Source organism: Colossoma macropomum, unplaced genomic scaffold (assembly GCF_904425465.1).
Source record: "Colossoma macropomum unplaced genomic scaffold, Colossoma_macropomum, whole genome shotgun sequence".
Classification (NCBI taxonomy): Eukaryota; Metazoa; Chordata; class Actinopteri; order Characiformes; family Serrasalmidae; genus Colossoma; species Colossoma macropomum.
The window spans coordinates 30,397,723-30,413,433 of record NW_023494806.1 but is presented as its reverse complement, the minus strand read 5'-3'; the positions used below and the strand labels follow the sequence as shown (position 1 = coordinate 30,413,433).

Genomic DNA, 15,711 nt, shown 5'->3' with positions numbered 1-15,711 from the left:
CCAAGGTCAACTTGGGTCCTAGGACGACCTCAGGGTCTCATGCCAGTAGGCCATGGCTGGTAAACCCTCCACCAGGAGGCAGCCAGGGGGCATCATAATCAAATGCCCAAACCACCTCAAGTGGCTCCTCTCAACGTGGAGAAGTAGCAGCTCTACTTTGATCTCCTCCCCGATGACTGAGCTCCTCACCCTATCAAGTAGAGTGTAGCCCGCCACCCTTCAAGGAAAGGTAATTTTCACCGCTTGTATCCGCAATCTCATTCTTTCAGTCACAACCCAAAGCTCAAGACTATAGGCGAGGGTTGGGATGTAGACTGACCGGTAAACAGAGAGCTTTGCCTTATGGCTCAGCTCTTTCTCCACCTTTACAGTCTGGTACAGCAACCGCATTACTGCTGCCATCTGTCCCAGCCAGCAACCGATCTCACAATCTCTCTTTCCATCACTCGTGAACAAGACCCCCTACTTCTCCACCTGGAGTGGGCATGCCTCCAACTATTACAGTAGCATCAGCTAATGAGTATCATTTGTTTTCAGTCAGAAAAATGACAACAAAAAGAAAAAACTACAACATCTGTCCAAAAATTGTAGAGGCATGTCACCTTTACCATAAGGGCACAATAAAAAACTTGTCTATGCCAGCAAAAAACGTTTGGAGTGGACAGAAAATCTTTAAGGGAGAGAGTAAAGGCCAAGATCAGAGTAGTGGCTCATCAGGGAAGGGAGACCTTCTTCAGTTCAGCAGTAGAGCGGGAGATTTTGGAGTGTCTTCCAGTAGGCTGTAAACAATAAGTTAAGGTATGCAAAATAAAGGCTAAGTTTAATGGAATAAATGAAGAATGAAAAATGTGAGGTTGCAACGTGATCTAAAGGTGGTTACACTAATATGTCCATGTCTTTTTACAATCCTGGCAGGTCCTGTGCGACTGGGGTTGGGGTTTCATTCCAGCAGACCTTTTAGATTTTGATGAGAATCATATTCTGGCTGGTGACATTCAGAGCCCGTTCACGAGGGGAATACCAGGGTGAAAGTCATAAGGAAATGGAAACAAAAAAACAAATAAAAAGGAAAGAAAATCATCCAACTAATAAAAAAATGGCATTTTTTATTTCATTTTTTAAATACTTAACATGTAACTGAATACATTTTTGTTTTTATATTTTTACCTTTTTATATTTTCAATAAATCATCATGTGGGCTTTTTGGGCACACACATGGGCTTAAATGGTGCCACAGTACTAATTAAGCCCATAATAGACTTTTGGCTTACTTCTTAAATATCTCCAATTTTCATTCTAAAATGTACATAAAATAGTGAATACTTTTTCAAATGAGATTAATCTTGCATTTTCCTAACAGATATTCATTACAAATCGTCAATATCTATGAAAAACACCTGAAAAAAAGATTTTGGTGGGCTTAATGGGTACATTTACCTAATACTTTTACTCATACTCAAGCAATTTATCACTACATTACCAGTACTTTTACTTAAGTAGGGATTTTCAGTATTCGTTCCACTCCTGGAATCTGCCTACAGATAATCACTACAGATCCCTGGAGGTTCTAGCAGAAGAGGAGACAGAGCAAGCATTGAAACAAGAAGCTAGAAATGCAAGTATGCAAGCAAATATAACTACTGAAAACTCTACAGAATAACGAAAAAAAAACAATGTTAATGAATTTTGAACTAAAAAATTTTGAGGAATTTGGATGGATCCTCTGACTCCTTTTGTTCTTCCACCTCTGTCTTTTCCATTCTTTTCATTTCCCAATTCTAATTCCAGTCCCTCTTCATTCTATATACACTGAGTGGACAAAGTAATTGCAATGCCGGTCTTTGAGCTGCACCTATGAGATGCCCACATTTTAAACAGCCAGCTGGAAGTTATGTCTATTTCAGGCTCTACGTTTGTACTAAAAACTTGATTGTCTTGTACTGTATATATTAGACATGTCTTGTACTGTATATATTAGTCTCCATTGGTCTCTTTCATGAACGAGTCATTTCTAATGAGGGAGCAGGTCTTTAAGCATTAACTGTATCATATGTAGTTACTCAGATCTGCTCACATGCAGCATGCTTTACTATTAGACACAGCTTATAGATCTGAATGTTCTGGTCACTCGGTGTAGACTGCAGCCCTCCTGCCTTCCCTAACACGCTTTCCTTCTTTTAATTCTGTATCTGTTACAGTCTAAAGGGTCAGTGGGCATGTTCAGGGACTGCCGAATTTAGACCAGTTTTTGTTTGGAAAGAATACCAAATAACTCCTGAAGAAGAATTAGTGTTACTTCAAAAATAATCTGAACAACTCAAAAAAGAGCAAAATAGGAATTAATTTAAAGATGCTGTTACCTTACACCGCAGACCAGTCAAACTTAAAGTAGTTTCACCACACATTAAAGCTTTATATCTCACAGACAATGAACAGTAAAGCATTGTTCACTGAGCTAACTTAAACTATTATTATCATCATCAAACTTATTTTGATAAAAGTTTGTAATTGAGGTTAATCCTGCTTTTGAAGTGAAAAATGGAAGTCAGCCTAAAAAAGCTTAAACAAAAGCCTGTAGTTGATTAAAAAAAATACAACGAAGTGTACATTGAACTCAGTTTTCAAACTAATGTATGGTGTTGTCTTGGTTTTCTTTTGCACACGACTAAAAATAAGAACACTGTGTTCCTGAAAATGTTCCAGATATTCCTTACATACCTCACTGACTGAAGAGCATTGCTCTCCTTTACGGTTTTGCATTTGAGCTGCTTCTTTTACAGTTCTCCACCTCCCTGAGAAAGAGGCAGTTGAACAGTTACTCCAGTCAGCTGAAAGCAAAACCAGAATCTCTTAAATCCTAAAAGCTTTCTATTGTAAATATTTGGTAAAGATGGAGAAATAATATCACAAATTGAAGTGAATGAATATAGAAGTACACAAATAACACAACACAGCACAATAGGATGTACTGTAGTATTAAGCTACATCTTCTTTATGTGTCATTTGTTTTATAGGCAACTAGTTAAGCAGCTAATTTAGTCTAGTTATTATCAGTAAACACACTTTAAGAAGTCTTTAACTGAGGGTAATGCTCCTTTTTAGTGAAAGATCCTGCAGAGCTGCATCTGTACACTGTACAAGAGCAAAGAAAGTCAGAGAGAGCACGCTAGATCACAGCTCACATGAGTGACTCACATCCACAATTCAACCATTCTGGAAGAATTTTGCAAATGAAAAAAATCACTCACTGTACTTGTACTGTTTCTTCTTTCTGGGTGCTGCAATACTGACACAGAGAAAAGTGACAAACACAAACACAAACTACAGCTTCAAACTCTTTAACACAAATACGATTTTTTATCTTTATATAAAAGAAATACATACATGAAATTTCTTTAAAATATATTTAGAAATGTTTAAATATTTCTATTTATTGTTATTTTTTGAAAATAACAAACATAACATGCTGAAATGCTAAAGCACATTCACAATATACAACCAACAAACTGTATAACACCTCTGAAACACTGCTTATTCATACAACTGCACAAATGTTCATAACATCCTGTAAAAGTATACAGTAATATACTGTAATAACAATCTCTGCACATGACATCACATATACATATATCTCCTTAGCTCCTTTTACGTTCACCCTGGAGAGCAGCAAGGACGCCGTGTAACAGGGTGTGGAGACACAGTTTTCTTTTTATTCTGAAAACACCACAATTCGCTTAGCTTTTCAGCCAGCATACAAATTAAAGAGCACATTTGTGGTGGAGCTATTGGAGAGGGGCATGGTCAGAACAGAGGGTAAAAGGGCATCCCAGCAGGTAATAACAGATAATAATAATAATAATAATAGTGCTGTACTTCCTGAACGGATAGCTTTCGACCTATGTACAACACTGGAACAAAACAGCCCCCAGCCCCCTGTCTGACACGTCAAAGACGAAAGGGAGAGTAAAATCAGGAGAATGCAGCAGCAGGCCCCGACAGAGAGCTGCTTTAACACGGTTAAAAGCCTGTTGGCACTGTTCCATCCACTGGACTGCATTTGGTGCTCCATTTTCAGTGAGATCAGTCAGTGGACTGGTGACATCCAAATAATTAGGTATGAACCTATGATAATAGCCAGCCAGCCCCAGGAACAGTCTCTCCTCCTTTTTGGTCTTTGGTCTCCTGCAGGCAGCAATTGCTGCCATCAGTTTGGGAACGCACCTGTCCGTGACCCAAGTAAAAGCCCAGATACCGTACCTTCACCCATCCAATCGCACACTTCTTTGGGTTGGCTGTGAGCCCAGACTTCAAATCCAGTGTCAGGTAACACACAGTGTTCATCAATACACAGCATTGGGTAGGCATCAAATGTAGACATTGCATTGATTTTTCAGTAATCCACACAGAACCATACAGTCCCGTCGGGCTTGGGGAAAGCAACACGGGGCTGCTCCATTCACTGTGAGACTCCTCGATGTCAAGCATGGCTATGATTTCATCCTCAACCATGATTTTTTGTGGTCAGGTAAGTGATAAGGCCAGCTGTGTACAACGATGTCAGGAGGAGTCTCAATGTGGTGTTCTATGAGGTCAGTACAGCCAGGCAGAGGCAAAAACATGTCAAAAAACTCTATTTGCAACCTGGCCACCTCTGCTTTCTGGTACGAGGAGGGCTGGTTGCCACAAGAGAGCAAAGTGTGACTGAGTGTTTTTGGGACCTCCGGTCTTAATTAGGCTCTCTTTGGAACTACCGTCACCAGAGAAACAGGGATTGCTTTCCTTTCAGGGTTTTAGGAGATTGAGGTGACATATCTGAAGTGTTCCGCCTCTGTTTTACCTCATAGTAGACTTCTCCTATTTGCTGTGCGACCTTGAAGGGTCCTTGCTACTTAAAGCAATTTAGAGCTCAACGTGGGGAGTAAAACGTGTACTTTGTCTACTGGTGAAAACCTACACAGCCGAGCACCCCTGTTGTAGGTGCAGCTCTGGCAATCTTGAGCCTGGAGCAAATTCTCCTGTGTTAAGTGGCCCAGTAATTGAAGTTTTGCTCTCAGGTCAAGAACATACTGGATTTTGTTTTCACTTTTTGAAGGCCCCTCCCCCAAATATTCTCTAATGACATTTAAGACACCCTGGGTCTCTTCCCATACAATAATTCAAAAGAAGAAAAGCCTGAGGAGGCTTGCGGGTTCTCTTGCATGGCAAACAGCAGGGATTGTAGCCACTTATACAAATTTTTTGGGTTGTCCTGAATGAATTTCTAAATTATACTTTTAAGGGTTTGATTTAACTGTTCGACAAATCCTTCCGTTTGAGGGGTGGTAACCACTGGTACGAATCTATTTAATGCATTTAAACAACTCGTATAGTTTGTTTAAATGCAGGGCGTAAACATAGTGACCTGATCAGTCAGGAACTCTTTCGGGATCCTGACTCGGGAGATCACTCTAAAGAGTGTCTCTGTGAACTTACATACTGATATACTGCAAAGAGGCACCGCCTCCAGACATCGCATTGCATAATGTACTAAGATTCAAAGCGATACCCACATGCACTTCTATCCAATGGTCTGATGAGGTCTGCTCCAGCACCACCAGATTGAGCACTTTCTTGGAATCGCGTTCTTTGGTCAACAGCCACCTCCTGCAGGAATCACAGAACTGTTGGGCCAACAAAAAGGGCCAGTCAAATTTCCATAGCATCAGTGAGCGGAACTGCTGACTGTGTTGTACTGGAGTCCGACCAATCCTCTGAAAGATGGCTTTTTTCAGCTTATCGTACTTCAGCTGCGAATGAGCGGGTGGCTGTTCGGCGGCCAAGGGGGCTTAACCCGTGAGCAGGGGAAGCAGTCATTTTGCCCAGTCCTTCCTTGGCCCCTCCCAGTCTTCCACTGCTCTCTCAAAAAGTTCCACAAACACTTTTGGGTCATCCTGGGGAGATTTTGAGCCTTTGAGATAGAGATGGTGGCTGAAGCTGGAGTACTGATTGCTGTCAACAAGCTCTGCATAAGCTTGCTGTCTGCCTGTCTTGAAGTAGGCCTGGTTTTCCTTCTGTAAATCCAGAAGAGCCTGATGTTGGGTCTGCTCCAGGAGGGAGAACGCTTTAACAAACTCTCCAACTGGTGAGGACTCCATGGCGACGTTTGTCCGCACTCCTCAGGTTTCAGCACCACTGTGACCAGTTTTTTCTGTTCTTCTGAAACAACACAACTCGCTTAGCTTTTCAGCTGGCATACAAATTAAGTAAGACGTTCACAGGACCTGTCTTTTTCTTCCTTGGGTCTTCAGTGATCTCCTTCTCTCTCTAGGCTCTGCTACTTACTGAGAAAAGACTTGGCCATAAGTAGGCTGGCAGAAACAAGACATAGGCGAATCTTATCAGCTACTTAGCATGACTGGTCCTGCATCCTGCATGTGACGCTCAACCATCCACAAATACCTAGTTATAATTTCTGTCATGCGATATACCCCAAAAACTAAAGAGAAGACCACAAAGTGTATTTCAAAAGAAGAATAGTTTACAGAATTTAATAGAACTTTTTTTTTTTTAGGTTTAAATGAACATAAAAAGAAGTATTAGTAAAAGAATAAAAATGGAGACAAATATTCTGAACAGGTTAACATGTTCAAACAAACACACAAAAGCTGAACTAACCAAATGTGTAAAGAATGAAATCAGCAGGCAAAAACGCAGAAATAGAAAGAAAGAAGAAAAGAGAGAATGGTGGGGGTCGAGAGCACCCACATGTGTCTTCCCTACCTAACACAGACTTGCCAAAAGTGCTTATACATTTAATAAAAATTATATGTAAATTAGACATTCTACATACAGAATAGCTGACACATACCGATTCACCATTACAAATCAAAATTATTGTAATGCAGACTTGGATTGCTTCGAGAACAAAACTGAACACAGTGTCAATAGTGAGATTCAGTCAAAAAGGATACTGTCCCTCATGCGCATCGTAATGACATCAGTAAGGGTCGGTGTCAGTGAGGCCCAAGGGCTTGAACAACTCCAAATGGGCACCATTCACCCAGTTATATGATGATGGAAAAACCCCGTTCAAACTCCTGTACCATTGTCCGTCCCCATGTCTGGAAAGATGGGCATTAACAAGTCCTTATCTCATGTCACAGCCTCCTTCTTAACAAAACCACTCTCCAAGTATCACAGGATACATCAACAGTACTTAAAGTCTATGAAAACAGTAAGGGGAAATTCATGGATGAGTCGTAGTCTGGCCTGTATCCAACTTTATGCCATGTAGAATAGGCATGTGTAGGCCATACTGAGGAGAGGTCACCAGTATGTCACAATGGTGTGATGTCTTGCAGTCCTTTATGCTCCTGTGTCTGCTTTACAAAGCTGTTCAATGCTGCCCAGCACAGCAAAGTTTCACTATTGCAGTGTTCAGGATCACATTTCCTTTATTACTGTCCTCAACAAGAACATTTCAAACAAACAGCATACAGAAAACATCCTAAAGGTTAAAACGGAAGACAGACAAAGTGGTACTTTCATTGCAACAACCAAGAACTACTTCATGTGTAGGAAACAAAAGTGCAAAAGAGGGACTCAAGGAACTAAACTCAAAACATCCATCATTGCAACCAAAACACTGTACTTTCTTGGATATACTGAAATTAGAAAGTAAAGAACCTTTTTTATTGATTGTGGACCTTCATAATAGTTTTCAACATATAATACAAATGAAACTAAATTTGGGAGGAGAAGCTGAAGTACTACACTTTCTCACTGGGTGTATGAGCCACAGGCTTGACTGGGTGTTCAGCACAGAAAATGATATTTCATTTTAGAAACAGTGTACAACAAGTGACCTTAAAAACTGTTTGAAATCTGGGATGAAAGCACCATGTGTTAAGGTTGCACTCACTACTTTCCATTTCCACCATTGCTCTTAGTGCACTTGTGTGTCATCACAGTCTTCGAATGCCTGAAACTTCTCCCACACTCTGAGCAATAATAAGGCTTCTCTCCTGTGTGAATGCGCTGGTGTTGCTGGAGATGAATCAGTTGATTAAAACTCTTCCCACACTCTGAGCAGTAATAAGGCTTCTCTCCTGTGTGAATGCGCTGGTGTTGTTGGAGATTACTCTGTTGATTAAAACCCCTCCCACACTCTGAGCAGTGATATGGTTTCTCTCCTGTGTGAATGCGCTGGTGTTCTTGGAGATGGCTCTGACGATTAAAACTCTTCCCACACTCTGAGCAGTGATACGGCTTTTCTCCAGTGTGAATGCGCTGGTGCTGTTGGAGAGTACTCTGATGATTAAAACTCTTTCCACACTCTGAGCAGCTGATACGGCTTCTCTCCTGTGTGAATGCGCTGGTGTTGCTGGAGATGACTCTGACGATTAAAACTCTTCCCACACTCTGAGCAGCGATACGGCTTCTCTCCTGTGTGAACGCGCTGGTGCTGTTGGAGATGACTTTGACGATTAAAACTCTTCCCACATTCTGAGCAGTGATACGGCTTCTCTCCGGAGTGAATACGCTGGTGTATTTTGACAGTACTCTGTCGAGTAAAACTCTTTCCACACTCTAAGCAGTAGGGAGTTCTCTCCTTCCTGCATTTCTGTGTTTGTCTGCGAGATGTGTTCATGTGGAGGGATGATATTTGCTGAGTGCTGGAACATCTTCGGGATGCCATATTGAACCTGTTTCTTCAGTTTAACATTCTTCTTGATGGACAGTCCTGACGTGTTGAATGGAAGGACATTTAAGATGGGTAAGAAAGTGCAGGAGACTTCAAACAGGACATCATTTATTTCTGGAAGAAGAAACAAGAAAATCTAAACTCAATGTGTAATGCAACAAAAGTAGTCTGATCCAAATCATGAATGCTCCATTTACATCAACAGGCAGAAAGTGTGAAGAAAGAATATTCCATCTGTTGTAGAAAAGACAATCAACTAATTACTCAAACTCATCTATTAGACACAGAGACCACTGAAGTCATGTCGTCATGCCCATATTGGGAACAATTGCAAAGCAAAACCCCCAACTCACAGCTAAAGACCTGCAGGAAGATTTGGCTGGCACGGGATCAGTGATGCACTAGCCTACTGTGCAGTGTTACTGCACAAACATTATATACACAGAAAGTATCAGAAGGTAACCTTAACTATGATCTCATCACAGATGTCAATGTCTGAAGTTTGCAACACAACTCTTAGAAAACCCAGAGGCATTTTGAAATCGAGTGCTCTGGTTAAATGAAACAATAAAATGTGGTGTGTGCAGTGATGTTAATGATGATTGAGAGCCAAAGAGTTGAATTATTTTAGTTTTGTTCTCTTCCAATATATGAAATTCACTAAATAAATGGTAACATTGCATTTAAATTTGTAGCAATATATGATATTTATGTTTATTTCATGCGGATGTCGTATTAACTTTACATTTAGAAAATTAAACATGTACTTTGACCAGGGGTGCCTAAACTTTCACATACTACTGTACAAAAAACATCCTGAAAATGTTTGTTTTTTATTTTTTTTTTGTTTTCTGTGTGAAACATAAAATGTTCGTTCTTAAGGATGGGGGTGTGGGGTGTCGTGACCCCAACTGCCTAATAATATAGTGTGGATGTAAGGCCGTTTTTTCCACTATCGAGCCAAATGGTTCTCAGGGCCATATTGAGCCGGTCTGCGCTGGTCCGGACTCGTGAGACCAGTTACGGTTTCTTTTTCCATCTGTTGTACCGCTACATCAGAACCAGGAAATACCCAAGAAAACTACATAAACGAGTGTCTAACTACTAACAGTCATGCTCACACCACCCACCACAAAACCAGTTTGATTCGGTCACTCCAACTTTAGTCTCTCGGTGTACTCTCATCTTCTTTATTACGTTACTGAAACAGCCTGTACTGAGGTGGGCTTCACCTGTAGCTGGATAACTATTTTACTGTCACTTTAACACCAGTCACTCAAATTAGTGCTCTCAGATACAAGTCTTTATCCTCTAAAGTGGTGTTTTTTTTAATCATAAGTTTGCTAGAACCAAGCCCGTACTGCACTGGGAGGCACTGTGCACTTGAGCTAGCTTAGCCTAGCAGGCGATAGCTTAAAGCACTACAGAACAGGTTCAATTTCAGCTTTCTGTCACTCCACCACCAATGAGTTGACTTTCCTCTCACAGTTTTTATCATTTATACATGTGATAGCAGAGTACCAGTTAAGTTGAATCGAACCTGCACTAGGATATTTGGATCTCTTCAGCTATGCTAAGTTAACTAGGAGAGAGGAGCCGGCTAGCATTAGCTTAGCTATGAGGTTCCAGCTCCAGACACCAGAGACCAGGTTTAATTTTGGCTTTTCCTCACTCTAACATCAGCTGCTCAACTTCACTTCCTCAGTTTTGAGGCATTATCATCTAAATTTGTGTCAGTAAAGCTTTTATTAGTCAGAATCAAACATGTTCCATAGAAAACAGAGCTGGCAGCATGCTAGCTAAGCTAACGCCTACCAATTACTCTCTCGGTAAATATCTTTGATATTTATTGAATGGTGGGTTTATAACTGTGCATTTCTTTCATTTATTTGCTGTCTGTGTTAGCAAACTGAACTTATTTGATTGTTTTTAATAACACAGCAGGATGCGGTGGCACAATACTGACATAAACATAGAAACAACCAACAAACAGCTGCGTCGTTACATCATCCCACCGAACGGTTCTATGGCTTCGAGTACGGTTAACTAACTGTGCTGAAAAAACAAACGGAGCCCAGTTTTTAAGAGTTCTGTGTCGAACCATGTCCACGTGGAAACGCCACTGGAACGGTTACCCTCCATGCTCAGAACTGTTCAGCCCTGCAGTGGAAAAAGGCTTATGACTACGGCTAAATCCCATACAGTGCAGTTTATGGGTTATAATCTAGGTTCTGTGAAGGGTTTAAATTGTATTAACTAAAGTTTTGAATTGCTGGTTATACACAGTGTGTTACTGTGTATGTTTTGCAAGTTGAGCTCACATGATTGTTCCGTACTTGCAATCAATTTTTCAAATGGAAATCATCTTGTGCTGCCCTCAGATACTCTAAGTTTATATATTTGTGATATCATTTTTTGAGGTTTAAGGCCGTGTAGTTTTGAGAAGAGAAAAGGAGTGGAATTGTCAAAGTGTCTAATGTTGAATGTTTTCTTTATAACTTCTTTGAGCTGTATATACTTAAAGGAACAGTGGAATATTATATTTTTCCTTTATGATGTTGAAAGTCATGAACAAGCCATTAGTGAATAACTGCTGCAGGCTGGTTACTCCTCTCTGACTCAACGCTGAAAATATGAAGGGTGTATTGTAGATCAGAAACTTGAGGTTGTTCCATAAAAAAGTGTGCTCAGAAGGAGAAAAACTACAACTGAGGATTTCACTACATTTCCAGCAAGCAGCTGGGTGGTACTTGTGTTGTGTTTAGAACAATTTTGTGATTTTATTGTGTGGTCTGTTTAGCGAATGATGTTATTGTCTAATTTTTTAATTAAACCGCCTTCAGTATCCAAACATGGTTGGTTTGCGTTACTTGTCCAATGTTGAATGTGAAGTAGCTGGTATGACAAGACGTAGTAAAATTCAGGGCTCCAAATCCCCCAAGATGTTTCGGCTTTTGAAGCGTGGATAATTTTGATTGGTGATTTCAGTAGAACCTGATACCTGCACATTTGAGAGAAGATAGCCAGCCAGAAAGTGAAGTGACAGGGGTCACAGAAAACAGATAATTGATTTTAAGGAGGATATTCATTTTAATAGTGGGTGTTCAACAAATTAAAGATAATGGTAGATTGTTCCATCTTTCTAGAGTGTCCTTCATTTCTTGCAGTAGAGAGGCATAGTTTGGTTTGGAGAAATGTCAATACCAAGATACTTAATAAACTGAGCTGCGTGTTCAGATGGCGAGTCCCGGACCTCAGCACACCCACTGAATTTGCTCAGGGGCAGAAACTCGTATTTTCACAAGTTGATGGAAAAACCAGACGCCTTGCTACAGCTGCTGATCATATTAACTTAAAATACAATACAAATTACAAATAGAAATAAATTAAGTCCTACATAGAACTGGCAAAAATTTGCTTTAAAAATTACATCTATTTCAGACCGATATTTAATGACATATTTATAACTCATTTCATAAAAAGCAACACACTTTGACTCCAACTTGGCTTCTAAATTTACATGAACGCAGCTCAGGTCATGAGGAGAGGGAGGAAAAGGAGACAGTGAGACAGTGAGCAGAAAAAAGATGATGAGAAAGAAAGTGCCAGGTCAGATATTCTTCTTCCTTGCAATTATTAGACTTTATTTACTCTATTAGTTTGGTTGTTATAAGTATGAGTTAACAGTTAGCTCGTTACATATTGTACTTAATACAGCACTTGAATTATGAACACTGGAGCACACAAAAGAACAGAAGCCCATGAGATAAAAGCCAAGAATCATAAAGTTTGCTCCAAGAGACGTCCTGACAACTAACTAGGCAAAGTTGGATCAAAGCATAAAGCATTTTAATCCACTAGACAAGGGCATTGATAGCATAATGTAAGTTTTCCATCTAGCCTGTTTATAATGCAAATCATAAATATCATTAAAAACGACCAAATATTCTGGGACAACAGCTCACATTACTCAGCGAAGTTTGAATGAAGCTGCTTCTGTGTTGTCTAATCTATTTTAAACCCATCCAATCTTATTTTCAGAACTCAAATGTGTCTCCAGCTGTTTGTCTCAGAGTGAATGAAGAACAGTGAGTGTTAAAGTGTCGGACAGCTTCCTACCTTCAACACTTCTGCTTGTTTCTGTTCCTCCATCAACATTGTATGAGCGCGGAGGCGTGGACTGCTGACCACAACACAACCTTCTGCTTCTCCGCTTTAGTGCAGTTGGAGAAAGTTATGGTTGCAAAATTTGCGCCACCACCTGGCCTGAAGCGGCTTCACGCTGAAACCATGCGATCACGGATCACGGTCGTTATTTTAAATCCCACCCGTATTCAGTCAAGCCCCGCCTCCAGCGCTCTGATTGGGTAGCAGCAGGACTCAACTTCGGACTGAAAACTGGAGGGATTAAACAGGTCAGCGCTGTACAATAGAACTGAAAAGAGCACCATTAATGAAAAAGATTGGCAAAGCGTTTCTGAGCTCTCCTGTCTCGCTTCTTTTCTAACTCCGAGCTGTTCTCACCTCATGTCTGTCAGTCTCAGCCTCTTGCTTCTCCCTCCTTTTTTCAGATGTCTACCTTAAAACACAAATACCTTAAAACACTTATACTGTGTCTTCAAAAAAAAATAAAAAATCTTTGTGCATATCAATTCATAGCATATGCTTCTTGCACACATATATAATGAAATGCACATGAAGACGTCCAATCAGAAAAGAGGGAAAAAAAGAGAATTCACAATCACATAAAACTTTAAGAAAAAAAACAAAACAAAAAAAACATTTATGGGTATTTAGTGATTTAGTATTGGTAAAATGCACAAATAGTATGTAGATATTGTTTAATTTCTTGTTCAAAAATATACAAAAAGTTCGCTTGTTAAATTTACTTTTGTAAATTGATATTTGCCGAACTGTCAGAGTTATTGAACATTACTACCATAGCTTATCTGTATAACTTTGCTCCTGTCGTCCACTTTCTAACAGCTAACATGATTCCAGGTGTTAAACCATTAGAGAGCAAGGGTGATGTGAGGTCTGTGTTTATGCTCGTATATAAATTTGTGTTTTTATGGTAAACATCAGGAAAGAAAGGAGGGAGATGCAAGAGGTTGAGACTGACAGACATAAGGTGAGAACAGCGGTATTATAGGAGGGAGTGAGAAAAGAAGTGAGACAGGAGAGCTTAGACACAAATCATACGTGTTTTTTATTAATTGTGCTCTTCTCACTTCTATTACATGTTGTTGACATACATGAAGAGTTCCATAACTTTTTATGTTGTAACCTTTTTATAATATAACTTTTTAATGGGATATTCAGACAAAATAAAAATCATGAGCTGTATGTAGTTCTGGATATTAAAACATTTTTTAAAATGGGATATTTCTAGTAATTTTTATATAAAACCATAAATGTCTAAAACTTGTCACCATCAAACCCAGGAGAAACCACAGCTGGTCTTCAGAGTAGTGTTAATTTATCTATATAATTTGAGAAATCGTATCTTCACTAGCCATATAATAACCATTATAACTTTTCAGGTTGGAATTCTTGTGGTGAATTTAAATAGTTAAATCTTTTATTATACATTTTCTCCAAAACGTGTTTAATAGCTATTAAACAGGTCCTGTTCAATTCCTCGCATTTTCAACCCAAAGTTGAGTCCTGCTGTTACCCATTTAGATCGCTGGAGACGGGGCTTGACTGAATGCTGTTGGGATCTAAAATAACAACCATTCTACCTGTTTTTTTGATCGCATGTTTCCAGTGTGCAGTCACCTCAGGCCAGGTGGTGGCGCTAAGTGGAGAAGTGGAGTAGCAGAAGATTGTGCTGTGGTCAGACAATTAGTTCTCACTTGATCTTCTCAGCTTAGCTTAGACTCCTAGCAGTGATGGTACCTTTTATTCTTGCTGCGCTGCTGTTTGTTGGTACCTTTCATATCATTAGTCTGAGGAAAGTCTTGCATTGTGTACCATTAGTTGTGGTTGTTCAATATAATATTCAAATTGCATATTATCAAATCAGTTATACTGACAGGGATGTTCAAGGTATTTGCTAGGGCTCTGTAGATTTTTCCATATAAGTCTTGTTTAATAATGATGTCCCCCAAGAACTTTAAGAGGCTCCTTCACCTTTACTGTGATTGCAACTTGTTGTGTGAAATTTTCCCAAACAAGGGCAACATTAATTTGCACAAGAAATTTTTTATTTTGCAGAATTTATATGTAGATGATATGCGATATGTTACATCATATGATATCTACATCATAATAAACTGTGAATGTCAATAACAATAAAAAGAGTTTTTGTTCCCAAAAGGGAGAGTGGAGTTGTGGCAGACATTAGCCTGGGTTTAAAAAGCTGGATATTATTTTGCTTGCTGACTGACTAACATCTGCTAGATAAACAATGTAGCTATAGCAATATGTTTATAACATTCTCAGAATGTTTTTTATACAGTTGTATATGAACGTTATATGTGAACACCCCGGTCAAATGATAAATTATATATATTTTCTAAATGAAAAATTAATACAACATTTGCATGGAATAAACATTAATTTGACATTTTTACAAATGTAAATTTAGAGCTACTATTTATTTGATGAATGTAATATATTGGAGGAGGAAAAAAATAACATAAAATATGGTGTGTGCAAATGTTTGGGCACCCTCTCAGTCAATGGTGATTGTAGCCAAATCTTCCTGCAGGTCTTTGGTAGTGATGCAGAGGTTTTGCTTTGCATACCTGGCCAGTCTACAAGTAGGTTTTTTCAGAAATATTACTTGCCCTTCAAGATCTTGCCTTGCCTTTCTTAATGCCATTTCATACAGTGAAAGTTTGTAAGCAGGAAGTATTCAGATTTTTATATTCTTCTTTTGCTTTGTAGGAGTCAAGTATATGTTGTTTCTGATCTTCAGTCAGCCGGTTAGATGAACACCTGGCTATGAAGTGAGAGCACCCTTAATAGATTGAAGAATCACATCATTTATTATCCTGTGAAACTGCCTAAACATGATCAGA

At 39.4% G+C, this 15,711-nt stretch overlaps 1 protein-coding gene across 1 annotated transcript in view; it reads right to left on the bottom strand.

Annotated features, from left to right (window-relative positions):
- Positions 1-6,906: 6,906 nt before the first annotated feature.
- The window catches only part of LOC118827379 (zinc finger protein 420-like), a 28,082-nt gene continuing 19,277 nt past the window's right edge, over positions 6,907-15,711 (bottom strand). The window contains 2 exon segments of the mRNA XM_036598720.1: positions 6,907-8,322; positions 8,324-8,585. Of these exon segments, the coding sequence (XP_036454613.1) occupies positions 7,900-8,322; positions 8,324-8,585 (685 nt within the window). The 3' untranslated portion in view covers positions 6,907-7,899.